Source organism: Larus michahellis, chromosome 5, assembly GCF_964199755.1.
Source record: "Larus michahellis chromosome 5, bLarMic1.1, whole genome shotgun sequence".
In the NCBI taxonomy this organism is placed as follows: Eukaryota; Metazoa; Chordata; class Aves; order Charadriiformes; family Laridae; genus Larus; species Larus michahellis.
This window is the reverse complement of record NC_133900.1, coordinates 39,030,853-39,048,673: the sequence shown is the minus strand read 5'-3', so window position 1 is coordinate 39,048,673 and position 17,821 is coordinate 39,030,853. Positions and strand designations below refer to the sequence as shown.

Below are 17,821 nucleotides of genomic sequence, written 5' to 3'. Positions count from 1 at the left end.
TACTGGCCACGTGTTTCTCCTAGGCGATTAGCTTATTTGACTAAAGCAAACTCTTCCACAAATACAAAGCAAATATTTGCAGTGAGGGCTCAAAACTCTGCAAAAGAGTTAATACACGCTGTCATCACATGCAAGTATAATATTTGATATACTTTACCTCTCCCTGGACAAGACTACTTTGTCCTGGTGAAGAGGAGAGTTGGTCATTCTGCACTAACCACCACAAAGAGGAAGTCTATTCCCAAACCAGCTACCAAAGAAAGTGGATAAAAAATTATGTTTAACACAATGCAACTAAGACGTTTTTTACAACTTAGGCTTGAATTTATAACCAAGACCGAACTGAAAGTGGTACAGATGAGCTATTTGCTTTGTTTTCCTGTCCATGTTTTTACTTATGTTACTATGGCAAATGCCAAAATTAATGAAAAACTACTTGCCTACAAGTCAGGTACCCAGAGCCACTGCCGGGGCAGCAGCAGTTTCCTAGAGCACGTTTCCTAGTCAAATAAAAATGCGTAAATCTTGATAAGCTAGGTTTGTGTTACCTTTGAGTCTCTAGGAAAATGAGAGGCAGGTAACAGCATTGCCCATAACACTTTATTACACTGCATCAGATAGATTTCAGGTAACTTTATACTCAGCTTATAAAAATCAAGCCAGCGTGCTGGGATTGATGATTCAGAAGTGGACTGTCTGCAGATTCCTGAAAGTGAGCAAACTGTTCTTTTGATTTTTTCCTATTTTGTCACAATTTGCCTATCTGCAACAGCAGTAAAACTATTCCTCTACACGCTTATAGGGTGTCAGTTTTCACTGACACTGGTCTATTATTCCAGATGTCTATCGTTTAACCGCATAATGGTAAAATAAAGGTTACTGCAAATTAAACCCTCTTAAGGGCAACTAAGCAGCAGCTACTAGAGAAGTAAAAATAATTTATTAATAATAAATGTATAGATATAAAGCTAATCTTTTGTGGCCCACTGCCTGCAAATCAGAAGGATTAGCCTGAGATTAACACACATCTGAAATTCATTATTAGTGTATTAAAATGTAAAAGTAGAAGCATACGAAGAGAATTCCAATTCTGAACCACTTCTAGAAGCAGCATGCACAGGACAAGGGGACACTAAGTTTACAATGATTAGGACAAGAACAAACATGCCACAGCAACTGTTTGCTTTTGCTTTTCTTTCTTTCCCCCCCCTCCCCCCTCTTCTCTAAACATACAAAATGTGCCCTAACACCCCCTTTTTCAAAACAAGGCAGGTTACGTTTAACAAGAAAAATGCCATGTTCCAGAGCGGACTTGCAGAGCGCTCGCAGCTTGCGGCTGCTTGCCATTAAGAGCTGACCCTCCCCATGTGTTTGCTGAATGACTGACTACACCAACAGCCTGGGCCACCACAAGATCTGTCACTGCTCCTGCCATCGCTTTGCAGCCAGCACTGAAAAAAAACCACAGAGTGGGAAGTAAGACACCATATGGCCTTGTCCCACCTGCTCAGATCAGGATTGTCCTCACTCTAAAGACCATGCATTCTGGGTGGATGCTGTCCCAAAGCATAGGCTACAGGGGTTTACCAAGAGCCTGAAAAAAATGAAAACCATGTACAACAAATCATATACGTGTTTGTGCACTTGCCTTCAACTTTCCATGCAGCGGCAGGCTGTGTGATTCACCATACCACCCACCCAAAACTCATCAGCTGCTTCCAAGGCTATCCATCACACGGATGGAAACGCTTCACCCTCCTCCTACCCAACAGCTACTGATTCGGTAAGGCATTACTCCCAACATATCACAAGATGCTCTCCCTTCTCAGCCCCTTTTGGGGACTAACCTGCTCATCTCACCAACAGTGAGCAGAGCAGCGGATCTAGCTGGGTTCCTCCCCAGCCCCTCCTGCACTGCTGTAGATATGAGAGCACGGAATCAGCCCTTGGCACGAGTACCACCACAGAACCTCCCACCCCAACAGCCAGCCAAAAGGCAGGCAGAAGAAAGGGGACAGAAGAAGTGGGACAGAAGAAGCGAGGGGACCGCAGGAGGAGACAGGCAGGCCTCCCTGGGAGGAGCACATCAGAGATGCTGTCCTGCAGGTGAGCCGCGCTGACAGACCCAGTTCCAGTGTCAGGTCCCATCCAGCACAGTGGGAGGAATAGACCAGGAACACCTCTGCAATTTTCAACTGACACAGAAAGCAACAGGGAAACCAACCAGAGAATGATCGCAGGTAAATGTTATCCCGGCAAAAACAACACAAAGAAGTGCTTTTAATCCAGAGGAGTTTTCCCAATAGGACTTGTAGGGCTGCAGAAGGCAGGGGACAGCAGTGGGGCAATGGAGAGGGCAAGACAGCCACCAGTACAGAAACTACAGCTCTATTAGGCATGGCCTGGACAGAAACTGAAGAGAAAGAAAAGACACAGTAAGAAGGTATGCAAGAGATCTGCAAAAGAGAAAGGAAGCTGAGAAAGTGTGAAAAGAAAGTGAAGAAGAAATTAACAGAAGATAGATACAGGCCACCGAAACAAAAAGCCCAGATTATTTGTCGGTTTAAAACAGGTCATTACATGTGAGAAAGTGTACTCCAGTAGCACATATCCACAAATACGGCCTCTTCACATATACTAATCCCTGTGCAAACAACAACCTCACAGCCCCAACTGGGAGGAGACCATCACTGCCTGCTATTTTTACCAGTACAGAAACTGGAGTAAAGACAGCCTGTGTGCCTGCGTGAGCCATACGAGAGCACAAGCATTAGTTCTCAATCACCACACCAAGACTGCCTCCATTTCTCAAAGTTAAGCTGTCACCCATAGATGAGAAAGTCCATTTTAGGTCAGTGTACAAGCCAAAGAGTCACGGATCCAACCATGGGCATCTTCCAGCCCAAGAGGGCTCACAACAGCCAGGGAAATACACACCTACCAGCAGGGTTTTTCCAATGCAAGCAGACAAGATTTCGACAATGAGTCGGATTGCAACAGCACGTCAAAGTGTAATTAAATCCGGCAATGGACCCCCTTTAAAATATTTCAGTTAAGGTCAATTAGGACCCAAGCCAAGAATTACAAATTTGACAGTTCTTTGCAAAACACAGCAGGACTGTCCCGTTTGCCATTCACTCCAGAAGCTGGAGAGCCACAGCACTAGCCCCTCGGTCCTGTGTCAAACACAGCACTGCTGGCCCAGGCTACTGCTCTCATTTCAGAAGTGTCAGAAAACAACTTAGGAACAAATAAATAAATCGGTACTTGACTCATTTGCTAGCACACAGCACTGCAATGTCCCAGGAAAATAAACAAAACAGGTTTTTTACTCCCTGTATCAGCAGACAAGCAACACCATTTTGCACAAGGACCAATATTTTAGACGCAGCAATGCACACAAGGGCACATCTGTCCCTTACAGCATGTAATACAAAGTTCAGCAAGGCAAAGTTCATCAGCCAATGAATTACAACACATAGACCAAGAGATAAAAGATTAAAGCAGTAAGAGTTCAGCCTGCCAGCCTAGATGTGCCTGGCAGAAGCATAAGGAAGGAGTAATGCTATTAGTTCCTTCCGAAACAATCTGCCTCATCCACAAGAGATCCCCCAACTTTGTTGACCTTCTAGCAATTTTCTTCAGTAAGCTTTTTTTTTTTATTCTACCTTCACATTACCCTCTGTCCTCCCCAGAGGTGTTCCCTTAGGGATTTTCACACAAGCGTAACAGGTACGTGCATGCATCTCATTTCCACTCTTTTACTTCTAAGGATTATATACAGTAAATTTAATTTCTTTAGGCATCCAGTAAAACTTAAAACAAGCAGTCCCTTGGTGATTTGGTGAAACTGCAGGTAGGATACAACAGGAGTGACTTATCACTTAGAAACAAAAGTTAACCAACAGCAAAGCAGTTTTTAGTGCAACCCAATGAAAACACCCATTCTGTAGATACTGTAGAAATGTGTTACTTTGTGCAAATGTGTTAATGGCAACTAAAAAGCATTTTCCCCCAGAAAAAGGAATGTAGTTTTTCTTCTTTTTAAATACACATGCAATTTCTGCCTTTTATTGTTAAAAAAACTATAAAAAACTCAATAAAAGCAACTTTTGCTATTACAAGTTCGGACCAAGTGTATCTCCTAGGAAAAGTCTTCATGTAGTTTTTCAAATACTTTGGAGGGGGGAGCGTAGGAGGGTGTAAACTTAATGACAATCTAATGACAATCAGTGGTACTCGATACAAGCTTAGGTTGAAAACATTGGTTTAGGATGGTTCTTTTCAAACGCTTTAAGCACTCTCAAAACTACTTTCAGCCTGAAATGCTTTCTCAATGGATACCCCATTTGAACTTAATAAAGATGTTTAAAAAGTAAACACAACATAAAACTGTGGAGTTTTTTTTATATTTGGACATTTCTTCTGGCACAAAAAAATCAATTTTTATTCTTTTCAGTAAGGAAAAGCAGAAGGAAAAACAAATCAGGTTGTTCCTAACCCATCTTTCCAATCTTTTGTTTTCTGGCTCAGCCACCAACCCAAGCTACATATCTGGTACATGGGCTTGCCACCAGTCCCATGCCACTACTTTCCAAGAACCAGACTGTTATGGCACTAAAACCACAGGGTTTTTTTGAAGGACAAGTCACTCATAAGCTTTTGGACCTCTGAAGTGTCTTAACTGCCCATCCACAGCGCCAGACTCATCTGTGCCTCCTGACTGGAAATGACATGAAGTTGTGGCCGGTGAAAAATTGCCATGTATGACCTCGCAATGTGAAGCGGGCTCATTCTCCCCAGCAACTTGGGATTTTTCCTGAAGCAAACGTTATAACTACATCTCTTAAGGATCTGCTAAACCCCCAAGTAATTTTGCAGTTTGTTCACCTTGACTGCTTTGTTGTCTCTCGGGCAACTAGGAAGCTACTCCCTTGCTACCCTTACCTTCCGATTTCTCTTCCACGTCTGGAGCACTATTTCATGGGCACGGTGAAACTCATGGGATGAGAAGCAATCAATCCCGCTTGGCAATCAGGAGAGGCCAAAGTGCCGGGCACCCGCTGCCACTCCCGGGCTGCACTATCACCCCAGCAGGAGCCCACTGGGAGCCAGCACCATCTCCTGCCTACAGGGTCAAACCCTCTCCCACTGATCAAAGGCAAAGGTTCAACAGAAATGCTTGACTGGGCCAACAGCACCACACTCACAGTTCTCCTAGTAGTTGATACTTATCTACTCAAATAAAAATACACCCTAACTGTCACAGGTAAAGGCTGGGAAGTGTCCTCTCACTCTCTGATTACACACCATACTCTTAGTATTGTTTGGCTTTCCTTTCTCATGGACTACTAATGCACACCACACATTAAGAGTATTTGCTCCACATCTTTTATGGAGCACAGCAGTTTATTCTGGTGCATATGTTCCTTAATGTGTCAGCTGGGAAACTGGATTTTCAAAGGCCTTTAACCAAGGATTAAGAATGTCACTCACGAAAATTTATTTTTTAATTTTGGCAATCCAATGTCTGCTTCCTTGAAGTGGAAAGGTAAAAGTTTTGCTAGCATCATTTGTGCACATCACCTAACAGCACTGTCCCTTTATCTGTGCCAGACTTACGCATTTGACTCATTCCGTTGCTTTAGAAAAAGCGCAATGAAAAAGCAAGCACCTTAATCTTCAAAATTTGCTACTGCCAGCTGTGGCACATGAACAGTCACCAGCATGAAGAAAAAAAAAAACAAACAAAACCCAAAGAAACTTTCTCTCAACACCTGTCATTGACTTTCTTCTAACAAAACTTGTTCTGGACAGCATCTTTTTACTGCTGACTTTCAAATGTAAGAAACATTTTTTAAGGAAACTTGAAGCTTTTTTAATAGGCTAGTCCAAATACATGTGGCTTTAATTCTGTCAAAGACTGTGGCCTGAAGCAGTACATCCAGCAGCTCAAGTATCTACTGTCCAGCATTTCTTATTTCAGAGTCTGACACAGGGAGACACAAAACAGCAGAAAGCAACCTGGGGTAGCATCCAAGCAATCGGAAAGGCAGGAATTGTAAACTGGAAATTAAGGAGTTGCTAATTCTCACTCAGGGCAGCTACAAACCCACAGACCTCTAAATCAACCATTTCTCATTCACCTCTGAAATAGCTCTTTACAAGAACGGCTCTTTTGACAATGTCTTTTTACCTCCATGAAAACTTCTGTATTTGTTTAAGCTAAACCTAAAGCAGAAATAATCAGATTACATCCATTCCCCCTTGTGCACTTGCAGCAAAAACAACAGCAGACCAAGAAGCCCACCCCAAATGGAAGATCCTGTGATGCACATGCACAGGAAGTCAGTTAACAGACCGTTAATACTTTTTTTTTTTTAAAGTAGGTTAGCAAGCTCCATTAACCTAGAATTAAAAAATGAATAAAACAATGTTTTGGGAAGAGACTTCCTCCTTTATGCCCCAAGATGCTAAACTCTCTCAACTTTCTTCAGCTCTGGGAAAAAGTTAGAATTCTCCATCTCCATTAACTTCTGTTCATACCGCTACTTGAAGGTACTTTGCTTCTGGTGCTCTAGGGGCTGCACATCAAATTTCAGTAGCTTTAGCTAATTTCCCTAGGGCACGCCGGCAGACAATGAGATGGAGATGCTGCAAGCTCTCAGGTTTTGCTGCTACAGGAAAAGGAAATCCCCGTGATTTCACCATGTAGTAATACAAGCCAAGGGAATGAAAGTTTATCTGGAAAGAAACTAATACATTCCAGTCTTTCTAATGCACACCTTTGATCGGTCTTCTTCATAAAGCCTACACTGTAACGTTCCCTCAGAATACAGAGCACGCACGAATCGGTGTTTACACACAGCAGCAAACCAAAACAGTTTAAAAAATGCACACAGATTAGTGTCTGTTTAGGCAAGTTTCCTGAAGCATTTCAGTATGACAATAGAAGGATGTTTCCATCCATGCAAGCGAACCTTATAAACTTTATTTTCAGAAAACAAGGTCATTTTTGGAAATGAGTAATTACTAGAAAAATCTTTAAGCACCTGAATGACAAAAAAAAGTCGAACCACTTTTTCCTATTTCCTCTCCGAGTCTCAAGAACTATTTATCTTTCAATATTTTTATTACTGTCATAGGGGCCAGTTACTCCGTGCACCTCCAGAGAAAAACAGGCAGGTGGAGATCCTTTTTCCCTCCTAGACTACATCTCTCTGCCTACTAATGAAAATCTCAGCAACCACCTTAAGCACAGCATTTGAGACTGCTGTCTTCTGATTACATCTCAGTAAAGAGAGCATGCTTAGGCACGCAGTGAAAATTTTGCATCAAAACCAAAGTAGTCCCCAGATGAACATCAGAAAGTTCTGTATTTGCGCAGGGAAAATGCCAGCATTCAACAGTTTACTCCTCTTTCGCAAGGGAAGGAGGAAAAAATAAATAAATCCCCTATGGAGGCAGGAACTGCGGGACGTAGGTACGTCAGCACCAGCTGTCAGAGGCAGCAGTAATTCTCCCATCCTGTTTCTATAGCACCTTGGCCACTCCCACGGAGACGAGGCACAGCAGCCCTAATGTGATGCTGGGTTCGAACAAGAAGGCTCCCGACGGGGTAGAAAGAGGGGGGAAAAGCTGCACGAAGTGTTGCGGCGCAGGGCAGACCCATTACAACCATCCCCTTCCCAACCCCACATTTACCCCTTCTGCCAGCTCCAGTCAGGCTTGTGTTTTATCACATCTATTCGCTATCAAACACAAGCTAAAGGCAAAGACGGGAGATAAATGAGAAAAGCATTTCTGACTAGCTGCGGTCATCCGAGCACGGTGGTGCTACATGTGTTTATTTTAAGTCTTGTGATCTTTCTGGCTGGCATGGCACCGAGAGCTGTACCCACATTAACACATACCAAAGGAAGGAAGTGTTTCACTGGTAGATGTCCAAGCATTTTAATCTGGACGCTCAGAGGAAACAAAATGTGTATTTAAAAAATAATCTGCGATGCTATTTACCCAACCCTTCAAAACAGAGGAGGCCCGATATTAAAAGAAAACAGCAAAGTTGAGGCTACAGTTCTTAAGGACTTTATTATGTATCTGATTTAAAGAAATAAGGTAGGATACCTATTGCGCAACAGCAACACATTAAGAAGCCTTTGGCTCTAAATTGTCTTTAATTCCCTCCCCACCCCAGTACCAGTTAACACTCCAAGACTACTTACGTTCGCAAATTTTGGAACTGAAAATTGTCCTCTTGTTTAAAGAAATTAATTACAAAATATACAATAAAGCAGAATCAATAAACACAGTTTTTTGTGTGTGTGAAAGCAATGAAAAGTAAATGCAGATTAGAGATAAAATAAGGAGAAAGAGATGCAAGAGAGCATTTCAGTCTTGCATACGCTGCGTGCTACTTTCTGATTTTGCTAACAAATGAATATTAACATTAGTTGAGAAAATCATAAGCCGCGACTAATGAAAACCTATTTAATATGCAGCAGAAAAAAAATTAATTTTTAGCAGTCTGCCCAATTACGCTGCACTATTTCCTAAAGCAAAAACCAAAATGAGCTTCAATACTTTTGTTTTCATTTTATTTTTACTTACCTTTGCTCTTGTGGATGCTCTTCCACATCCTCCTTCGAATCAGCCTGACAAACAGAGAAAATACTATGTAAGGATCTCAGAATTGCAACAGGGTGCACTGGACACATGTACCATTTTTAACTGCTCCAAAGGCAGACTCTCACACGACTTGCTTGCAAAATGAAGTCAGAAATCTATAATTCCTTCAGCAACTCCCTTACAATTCAAGGAAGGTTGATGCTGGCCATCCTATTTGAGGTTTCAGCTCATTTTGCCAAGATAAATGGTGACTTAACATGGCTATTCCATTATTTTTTTTTTTCCAAACATTGATTGAACAAACTAATCTTCCATTTATACTTATGCATCTATACAAAATCCTGCTCACATATACAATTTCGATCTAAAACCATCAACAGTCCTCAAACTACAGGAAGACCATTTCCGCCACCTTCAAATTATCTGCGCCATGTCAGTAAATTTAATTAGCCAGTACCTGAGAAAATAGGACGCAGAATGCCTTGAAATTCACATCACGTGGTAACCCCGAAAGCAAAGGCAAGGCACCACATTCCAACAGAGACGGCAAGATCCCAAACCCAGATCTTACCAACGATCAGCAACACGTACAGAAATCGTAGGGAGTAGGAGCTTAAAACACAGCAGCTTAGCTCAATTGCTGGACTGAGGTAATTTCAGAGACGTGCAGTTAAACTCTGCCAGCTTGCAGTTCACAACTAACCACTTTGAGCTGTCTACAGAAATGAACTCAAGCATTGGTTCAATGAGCTCCCTGCAGGAAATCCATTTAAAACAAGCAGGTAGCTGCTCTGAACTGGCCGAGATCTCCAGGAGAGCTTTAGGTACAACTCAAAATGGAACGTGTTACATCCACCCAACCCACGCTGATGAAACCAGGGACAGCTTTAGGGAGATTAACATTCTTCAGAAAGAGGTCACGGTTATCCTGCCAAGCACAGCTGGTAAGTTTTCCCAGCTACTGCAGAAGCAGGTGAAGACGGTTCTGGTTCCACAAGACACGAGCTACAGACCTTAGCAATGAGAAGGCAGGAAAAAAAAAAAAAGCCTTTAAAATTAAAAGAGTGCACTTTCTACCACCCCTCCTACACGTTTCCCGTGTAAGTGCATCATGGAACAGGCCCCAAGGTACCAGCTTTGATTCTCGCTCCTATTTTCACTACATACTAGAAAAAAAGATCACCTGCACAAACACTGAACATCTTTCTACAGGCTTCAGATGCTCAAGGCAGCCCTACTCATGTACTGAGCGGGACAGACAGCAGGAGTTCTGAAGACCTAAACCTTGTGAAGGGAAAAAAATTACAACCACACTAAGGCAGCAAATATGGTTAATGCTATTATTAATAATTAACATTATTACGGCTAAAATAATGAAGTTATGGCTAATGTTATTACAGATCTTGCCAAAAGCTACCAGATGCATCTAAACATCAATCTTTTACCATGAACATCTCATCCGACAGAAGGAGCACAGCCTTCAGTGTAGCATAACCAAAGCTGTAACAAAACCGACAGGGAACTGCGAGTTGATTTGAGGACTTGATGATCTTTCTGTACATCTGCCTTTAAAGGGAGTTTGGAGACACTGTGATAATCATCCAGGATCTGCAGCGCATCATGTGGTTCTTCGGCACAGACCTAAGCAGAGGTCCTAGCACCTGGCCATCTCCTCTAATGAGCCAAGCTTTGTGGTTATACACTACCAGCAAGGCATGACGCAAATCCATCATCTGTTTTCCAGCTTCTACAAGCTCCTTTTGCACTTCCAGGCTCTCAGTACGACACCAAGCAGAATTAGAGGACTCCTCATCCACCTCCTCTAGAAGCAGCTTCTCCGCCACTCAACAGGCTGGCAAGATATCCTTATTTTAAATGGCTTAACTCCTCCTTTAAATGGCTTAACCAGGCATCAGAAGCCTGTGACTGTCATTATACAGTGCTCTCCCTTAACACTAGTTATCTTAGCACTAATGACTTCTCCTCTTCACTTGTCGTTAAGCAATGATGAAGAAAATCTTCCCAGTCTACGGTGCTGCCACAACAAAAAAAATCTGAATTGTGCAAGGAAAAAAGAATTTAAAAAATTACCCTTCTGAGCATGCAGACAGAGCTTCATATCCAGCTTTCTCCTACCTTCTCTCCTCCATATGCCACAGGCTACATGTATACTTGCACTGAGGATAAAAGACGACACCAAAAACCAACCCAAAAACATCAAAACCAAACAAGCCTTCTCAAACTACCATATTGCCAGACAAGCACTGCAGGGGGATGGGAGGAAGGGCATGACTCCTGAAGACGAAAATGCAGGTCCCAGCAGCCTATCCACAACAGGAAAGAAAAATCCCCTTCCTCCAAACCTCATCCTGAATTACGGGCAAGTGCTTATCTCATGCTAGAAAGCCCCCGAAAGCACCCCTTTCATGTCACACCAGTCACAAGAGCCTGGGCTGACAGCTTCTGCATAATCTGCATGGCCAACCAGCCCCAAGTCCTATCAGCACCATCCAGAAGCTCAGCTGGGAGGCTGGAGGAGCCTTTGAACAGCCCAAAGAGGAACACAATTCCCACCCCAAGTCTGTCTCGGGCTTTCACACAAATTGTGTGTCTTCAGACAAACCCTGCTTTGAAGTAGGTGGCTCCGTACATTCAATTTGTGCATAGCTGATGGGATGCGCCTCTGTTAATGACATACTGCAGTGCCGCATATCTCGGATACATATGTAAGATCAAGGTCTTCATCAGCTTTCGAAACCGGCAGAACAATTAACCTTATTAGCCCCTGAGCTGCACTGAAGAACAGGAACTGAAGACGAGTCACTACTACATAGGAAAAGAAAAAAATAATAAAATAATCTTTCAGAACCGAGCAGAACCTTTAAAGTGAAAACCCAGGCAGCAGCTCTTTATTTGCCCAGTGTCTGTAACCGACTATGACACAGCAAATACCGTGGCATTTTCCTCTTTCTCCATTCAAGCACCTAAAACATTACCACAGTAATCTGAAATAAGCACTCACTGTAATCTCCTAAGTATCTGCAAGCAAACTAAAATGCACACACAGCACTCCTCTGATGAAACATCTCGCTCACCTACATGCAGGACCAGTACAAAACCCATCACATCAGACAGACATGGCAATGACACCAAAAAAAAAAAAAAAAAAAGAGAGAGTTTGGTATACACTGTCTTTGATGACTTATTGTCATTTTCAGTATGATAACAAGACCTAGATAGTTCATTTTAAAGTAGTTCCTCCCTCGAAACTGAAGGGGCTGAAGGGAAAGCGCCGAACACCCAGCTCTGCAGGTCTCCAGCCCGCCTGCCCCTGCCTTCAGATGCTCACAGTACCCACCAAAGCAGTTTCTGACAGACAGAAACACGCAACCATGACTCTCCGATACCTCTTTTAAGTGGTGTATACCATGAACAACAAATGGCGTTTGTGCTTCTCCTTTCATACACTTGTGGCCACGGAGCCAGCAGGCCTGATATCCTTACTGTGCTTTTCCTTGGGCTCTTTCCTCTCCTCTTCAGCAAGAAAAAACAAAAAACAAACTAACCTCCTTTCAGCTTTGCACTGAAGTGCTCCAACATGGCTGTTTATATTTGGAGCTTTTTCAGCCTTTAATGGTGAAGGACTTGGGTGTCAAGTCCTACACAAAGGAGCTTTTCTCCCAAGCATTTTAGTTAAGTAAGTATTAACAAGTTACAAACAAACAAGCAAAACCACAAGATTATAAGGAGTCTGAATAAAACCCACAACTGCTCTAATCAAGCCTCTCGCACTTGAAATTTTTCCATGTCAAAAACCCACTGGTTTTCCACACATCTCCCAACCATCGAGGCAGGCAAGGCTTTACATTTTTCCACATTGAGGACAAACGATGGGAAGAAAAACAAAAACACAGCGATCTACCCCAGGGACATTTCCTATAAAAAGGAGGGCAAGGAGGAGAGCAACGCAGGAGCCCTGCGGTTACCCCAGACTTCACACCACCTTCGCCGAGAAAGAGGAACTGGGCACAAGGGAATACGGATACCACATCCGACCGGGAAACCCAGCTTGTCTCAAAGCAAAAAAAGGGAAGCCAGGAAGAAACATTAAAACACCGGAGGAAGCTGCAGACCAGTGGAAGGCTGTCAGCAGGCGAGATACAGCCAGCTCCTCCTCAGCTCTGGCACACCAGCCCACGCACACCCTCACCGGCTGCAATGATGCTCCGGGCACCCGTTGGGCTTAGCTGCGGAGCAAAAGCAGTAGCTATAGCCATCCCCAAACGCCTCTGCAGGGCTTCGGAGGAAGCCAAAATCAAACAATCACACACATAGGGAAGAAGGAAAAAAAAAAGAAAAAAAAAAAGCACCAGTACATGTAAGAGGGAAGCTGGGAGGGGGCACAGAGAAGCACAAACAATGAAAGGGAAGCAGGAGGAAACAGAAGGTAGAACGACCAACCGGGGTGGAGGCACGCGGGCCCTGGGCGGCTGCGCTCCAGCATGCAAATTCATGCAGTTCACTTAGACAAAGCAATGCTGTGAGAGGCCTAGAAAGCAACTACAAATATTAAAATGCTTTGTTTTCCCCTCCCCTGCCTCTTAACATGATGTCTTTATTCAGTGAGTGCTCTTGGAACTAAAGCACGCACGGGCAACCGGACGGCTGAATGGGCTACCGACCTGTCCAACTTTCATCCTCAATTTCTGCAGCTAGCAAGGAATGCTCAAAACTGCTCTGTCACAGGCAGCTGATGATGCATGGAAAATAAGATAATAGTGCAAAGCCACGACAGAAAGGGAAAAACATCCATCAGACAGCATTGGTAACCCGCCAGAAACAGGCAAAAGGGCTGGGCAGACAGGACAGCCAAATTCATATCCCTGCTCAGAGCCCGCGACAGGCAGGCGGGAGGGGAGGGAGGTGCACGCATGGTTCCTTCCCTGGATTTTTCAATCCTGCATGCGAAGTCCCATGCAAAGTCCTCCCTCTCCTGTGCTGCACTCCCGCCCACCCTCTGAAAGGGAACGGGAAGAACCAGATCGAGGAACCAGGACACTTCCCGTTCCCAAAGTCTTCCCCAAGACCTATCTTTAAACATATCAATGAAGCCACCCTTGGATATTCCCTATCAAACAATGCTGAATATCCACTCAAAAGCGAGGAAGTCCTTCCTCTTACTAGACCCTCACCCTTGCATCACCACTGCTGTGGTACACGGACACCGGCCAACAACCTTCTGTGAGGGTTTAAGCGAAAAAGTTTGTTCTTGCAAGGAAGAGAACATGGACAGCCTCCTCGTAGTGGTAAGTCAGATCATTTTCTTAGTGGAGTGTGGAGACCAACAAGCCTAAACCTCTTTCAAGTTTAAGCATCCCTCTAACAAAGAAAGGACAAACAGACGAAGCAGTTTTCCAAATCTCTGGAGCTGATGACGGCATCTCTGCCGATACCCCTCACCAACCCAGAACGGTCACCCAGCAAGGCGACGATGCTGAATTGCCTTCAGGACCTCACAGATGTCACATGGGATCGTGGCAGGGTGGGGAACCCTCAACTCCTCAGGCGCGCAGAGAAGAGCCATGACCAGCCACTGCAGGGCAGTGCCACCGCTCCATGGAAGCGCTGTTGGAAGGGTCCCTGGCCACATCCACAGGGACAGAGAAAAGTCTCCTTTCCTCCTACCCCCAACAACTGGGAAAGGCAGCTTGAAATTCGGCCACAGTCCCCCAGCCCGGGATGTTCTGGTAAAGCCCAAGCCCACAAGAGAACAGAAATTTGGGTGTCAGGTTTGGGCCTGGAACCAAGCTTTTGTCTTAAAACCTGTTTGAGGAACCCAGGCCCTTCTGCTTCAGCTTGAGCAGTCACCAAGGCGTTAGATGCTGCTGCGGTCCCCAAGTTCAGGGGGAAAAGCCATGCAAAACAGCCACCGCACCACTGATGCTCAGAGACTGGTTCATCTGGCTTTTAATGTCCGTCTTTTACTTCAGCGAGCCTATCGCGATTTTCACTTCTTGCTCTATCACAACTGAAACTAGAAGACCCGTTTTCTTTCCTGCATACCTAATGCAACATCTACGGAAACGACGGAGGAGCAGCAGCCGCAGCTTCGCCTTTCACTGCTGCAAGGGCTCGGCAGGACCACAGGCTCAACCACACCAAGCTGACGGGCCACGCATGCCTTCCTTCAGCCACGCTACAGCTTATTTTTATGAGGATGCTCATGAACAAAGTGCTTTCCAAGAGGACCTAATCTCCTCAGGAAGTAAACATCACGTCATCATCACTCAGTTGCAGCTTCACTGCAAGAAGCAACTATAAATGACTGCATTACACGGTTCTACATCTAATGCATCTTAATGTCTTCAAGGTAAAGAATGCACACAAGCAAAAGGCTGAGTTCCTTCAGCATCCCTGGGCATGCAGACTCTGCGCTTTCCCTTAGCTACTACCACATCTGCACCAGGCAAATTCTGAACAGCTGAATGTATATACAAATAACTTAAAAGAAAATACATCCGTAATAGAAAATACTTTCATAACACCACGATACAAAATGCTGGGCCCTGGTAAACCGCACCAATCGTCAGCTAGCTGAGGAAAGAAACAACACTTGGGCTATTTTTCCCCTACGCTAATAGGTATCAACGGCTGAGCATTGAACAGAGAATGATATAATAGCTTAAGAGAAATAAATTACCCTCTTTCCCCCTTTCGCATAAGATAATGTCCCCAAGGACTGCTTCTTCCCATTTACGAGCCTGGTGCCGCTGAGTCTAGGAAGGCCCAGCTCAACATATGGCAGAGTCCGTCAGTGGCAAGTTAAATGACTGCCTCAGATGCCATAAACTCCAGACCTCCCCTTCCAGCCCCGCTCCTCGCCTGCCAGCCCAGACGGGAATTCTGCTGTACTGGCTCCCCTTCCCGTACAGAATTTAACCAATCTTATTACCCCTCCGAAAAAAGCGGATGAACAAAACAAAAAAATAAAGCGCTACAGTGAGATGAACAACACCATAAATGATGTGTCATTTGAGGGGAAAAAAAAAATATGGCTTCACCCGAGCGGTTCTGAGATATAAATACGTATGTGTATTCATTATACACACATCCAGCATTGAGAGTGCACAAATACATTCACTTAAAAAAAAAAAAAAGGAAAGCGAAAATGGGGAAAAAAATGCAGAAAAAAACCCAAAACAAAGCCGAAATCCCCACTGCTAGTTGCGGGGGGAGCCGCGGGCCGGGGCTGCGGCGTGACAGCGGCCCCGCACCGCCCCACGGGCCCCAACCCGCCCCACGGGCCCTCAGGGCCCCCGGCCCCACCTCGCCCCACCTCACACCCCCCCGCCCCAACCACGGCCCCCCCCCCGGCGCCCCCTCACCTGGGCGGGCAGCAGGAGCTCCCCCTCCTCGGCCTGCCACAGCTCCACCACGCCGGGGATGGGCTCGATGGCTGCGGGGGCAGAGAGAGAGAGAGAAACGGCGGATGGGACGGCCGCGCTGGCCGGGGCCGGGAGCCCGTGGCCCGCAGGCGGTGGCCCGAGCCCCCCCCCCGGGCGGGGGCAGGCCCGGCTGACAGCGGAGCGCAGGGCCGGGGGGATGCGAGCCGCGGCCCGGCTGCCTTTGTGTCCCCGGGCTGCCACCGCGGCAGCCGCCCGAGGCACGGCGACCGCCCCCCCTCAGCACGCCCGGAGCGGGCACCGGCGGCACCCCCAGCTCGCTCCCTCCTTCCTTCCTTCCCTCCCCCGACCCGACCCTCCCCTCCCGCCGGCCGCCCTCACCTTGTCCCTGCGCCTCCCCGGGGCGAAAGCAGGGCAGGAGAACGTGGAAGACGCCCAGCAGAAGGTTCATGGCGGCGGCCGCCCGGCAGTAGCCGCTCTGCTGCGGGTAGCGCAGCCCCGCCATGCCGTGCCGCGCCGCGCCGTGCTGCGGCTGGGCGGGGGCGACGGCGGGGACGGGGTGGGGGGGGGGAGCGGGGCGGGGCGGGGCGGGGCGGGGCGGGGGGGCTGTGCCACGCCCACCGCCACGCCGCGCGCGCGCCGGTGCGCGCCGCCACGCCCACCGCCACGCCCACCGCCACGCCCACGGCAGCGCCGAGCACATGGCGCGACGCCGGGGGGGGGACACCCCCAACAACCCCCCCCTCCCCAAAGTGTCCGACCCCCCACCCCCCCCAAAGCAAGAGGGGAAGGCGGGAGGCGTTGGGGGAAAATGATGGAGAACGGGTTGATATTTTTTTATATTCCCGGCGGGAGCGGGAGCTCCCCGCCCTCACGCCCCTGCGGGGTGTCCCCGGGGGGCCGCGGCTCCGTGCTTTCCGCTTCTTTTTAGGAAAAAAAAAAAAAAAAAAAAAAGTTAAAAAAAAAAGAGCGAAGGAGGAAAACCAGGAGGCGGCAGGAAGAGGGAGGAGAAAGAGCAGGGGGAAGGAAGTGTGTGGGGGAGGGGGGGGGGAGGAAAAAAAAAAAATAAAACCCACCCAAAATAGCCCGGCTGTGGTGCCTTTAGTGGCGGCCTTCTTGGGGGGAGATGCTGCCAGAGCATCTCGGGGCGGGGGGTGGGAGGGGGGACGACGACGGTTCAGAAACGGGCTTATTTGCCGCGGTGCTCCCCATCTGCTCTGGGTCCCAGGGGGTTCCTGCTTCTGTTCTGATCCCTTTTGGGTTTAAAGTATATGTTGTGGGGCCTGGTGGGTCTCCCCGGTAATTACGGCGTTTATAAAACAGAAGGGTAGCACAGAGCCCAGCAGTAGCGTACACCGGCCATGCAGCTTTAGCATATGCCTCCTGCCCTTCTAATTGCATTTTGTCCCTTTTGCTCAAAAAATAAACCCTCAAATGCTTTAACGACAGAAAAAACAAGCAGTTGTTAAACTAGTTCTGCAAACCTTGAGGAAAAAAAAAGGAAAGCAAGTACTCCGCTAACGACGTTTGCACAACCCCGAAATTGCATCTGGTTCTCTCCTTACCGCTCGCACATAGTAACTCACGTAAACAATGGAAATATGGTGCTTACTTGCCAAAGGCTCGTAAATAAAACCAAACAAATGACAGAACCCATTTTCAGCCCTGGACTGAGACAACGCATGAGGCCATTGGAGGCCTCGGTCCCTGGCGGCAGGGGGACAGCCACCCCGTGCCCTCTCTGCACAGCGGTCTTAAAAGCTTTTCCCAGCAGTTTGGGGGCAGCAAGG

General features: G+C 46.5%; 1 protein-coding gene across 6 annotated transcripts in view; it reads right to left on the bottom strand.

The window, feature by feature from the left end:
- The window catches only part of TMEM131L (transmembrane 131 like), an 89,138-nt gene that overhangs the window by 68,941 nt on the left and 2,376 nt on the right, over positions 1-17,821 (bottom strand). The window contains exons 1-3 of one of the 6 annotated variants that reach the window (XR_012587367.1): positions 16,413-16,800; positions 16,014-16,084; positions 8,611-8,654 (exon numbers count right to left, since the gene is read on the bottom strand). Coding sequence is in view for 4 of the 6 variants with exons in the window: in XM_074589707.1 (XP_074445808.1) it covers positions 8,611-8,654; positions 16,014-16,084; positions 16,413-16,734 (437 nt within the window). In the remaining 2 variants the exon portion in view is untranslated. Of the gene's footprint in view, positions 1-8,610; positions 8,655-16,013; positions 16,085-16,412; positions 16,801-17,821 lie in introns of those variants that run through there. The other 5 variants (XM_074589707.1, XM_074589706.1, XM_074589704.1 and 2 more) reach the window with 5 other exon arrangements.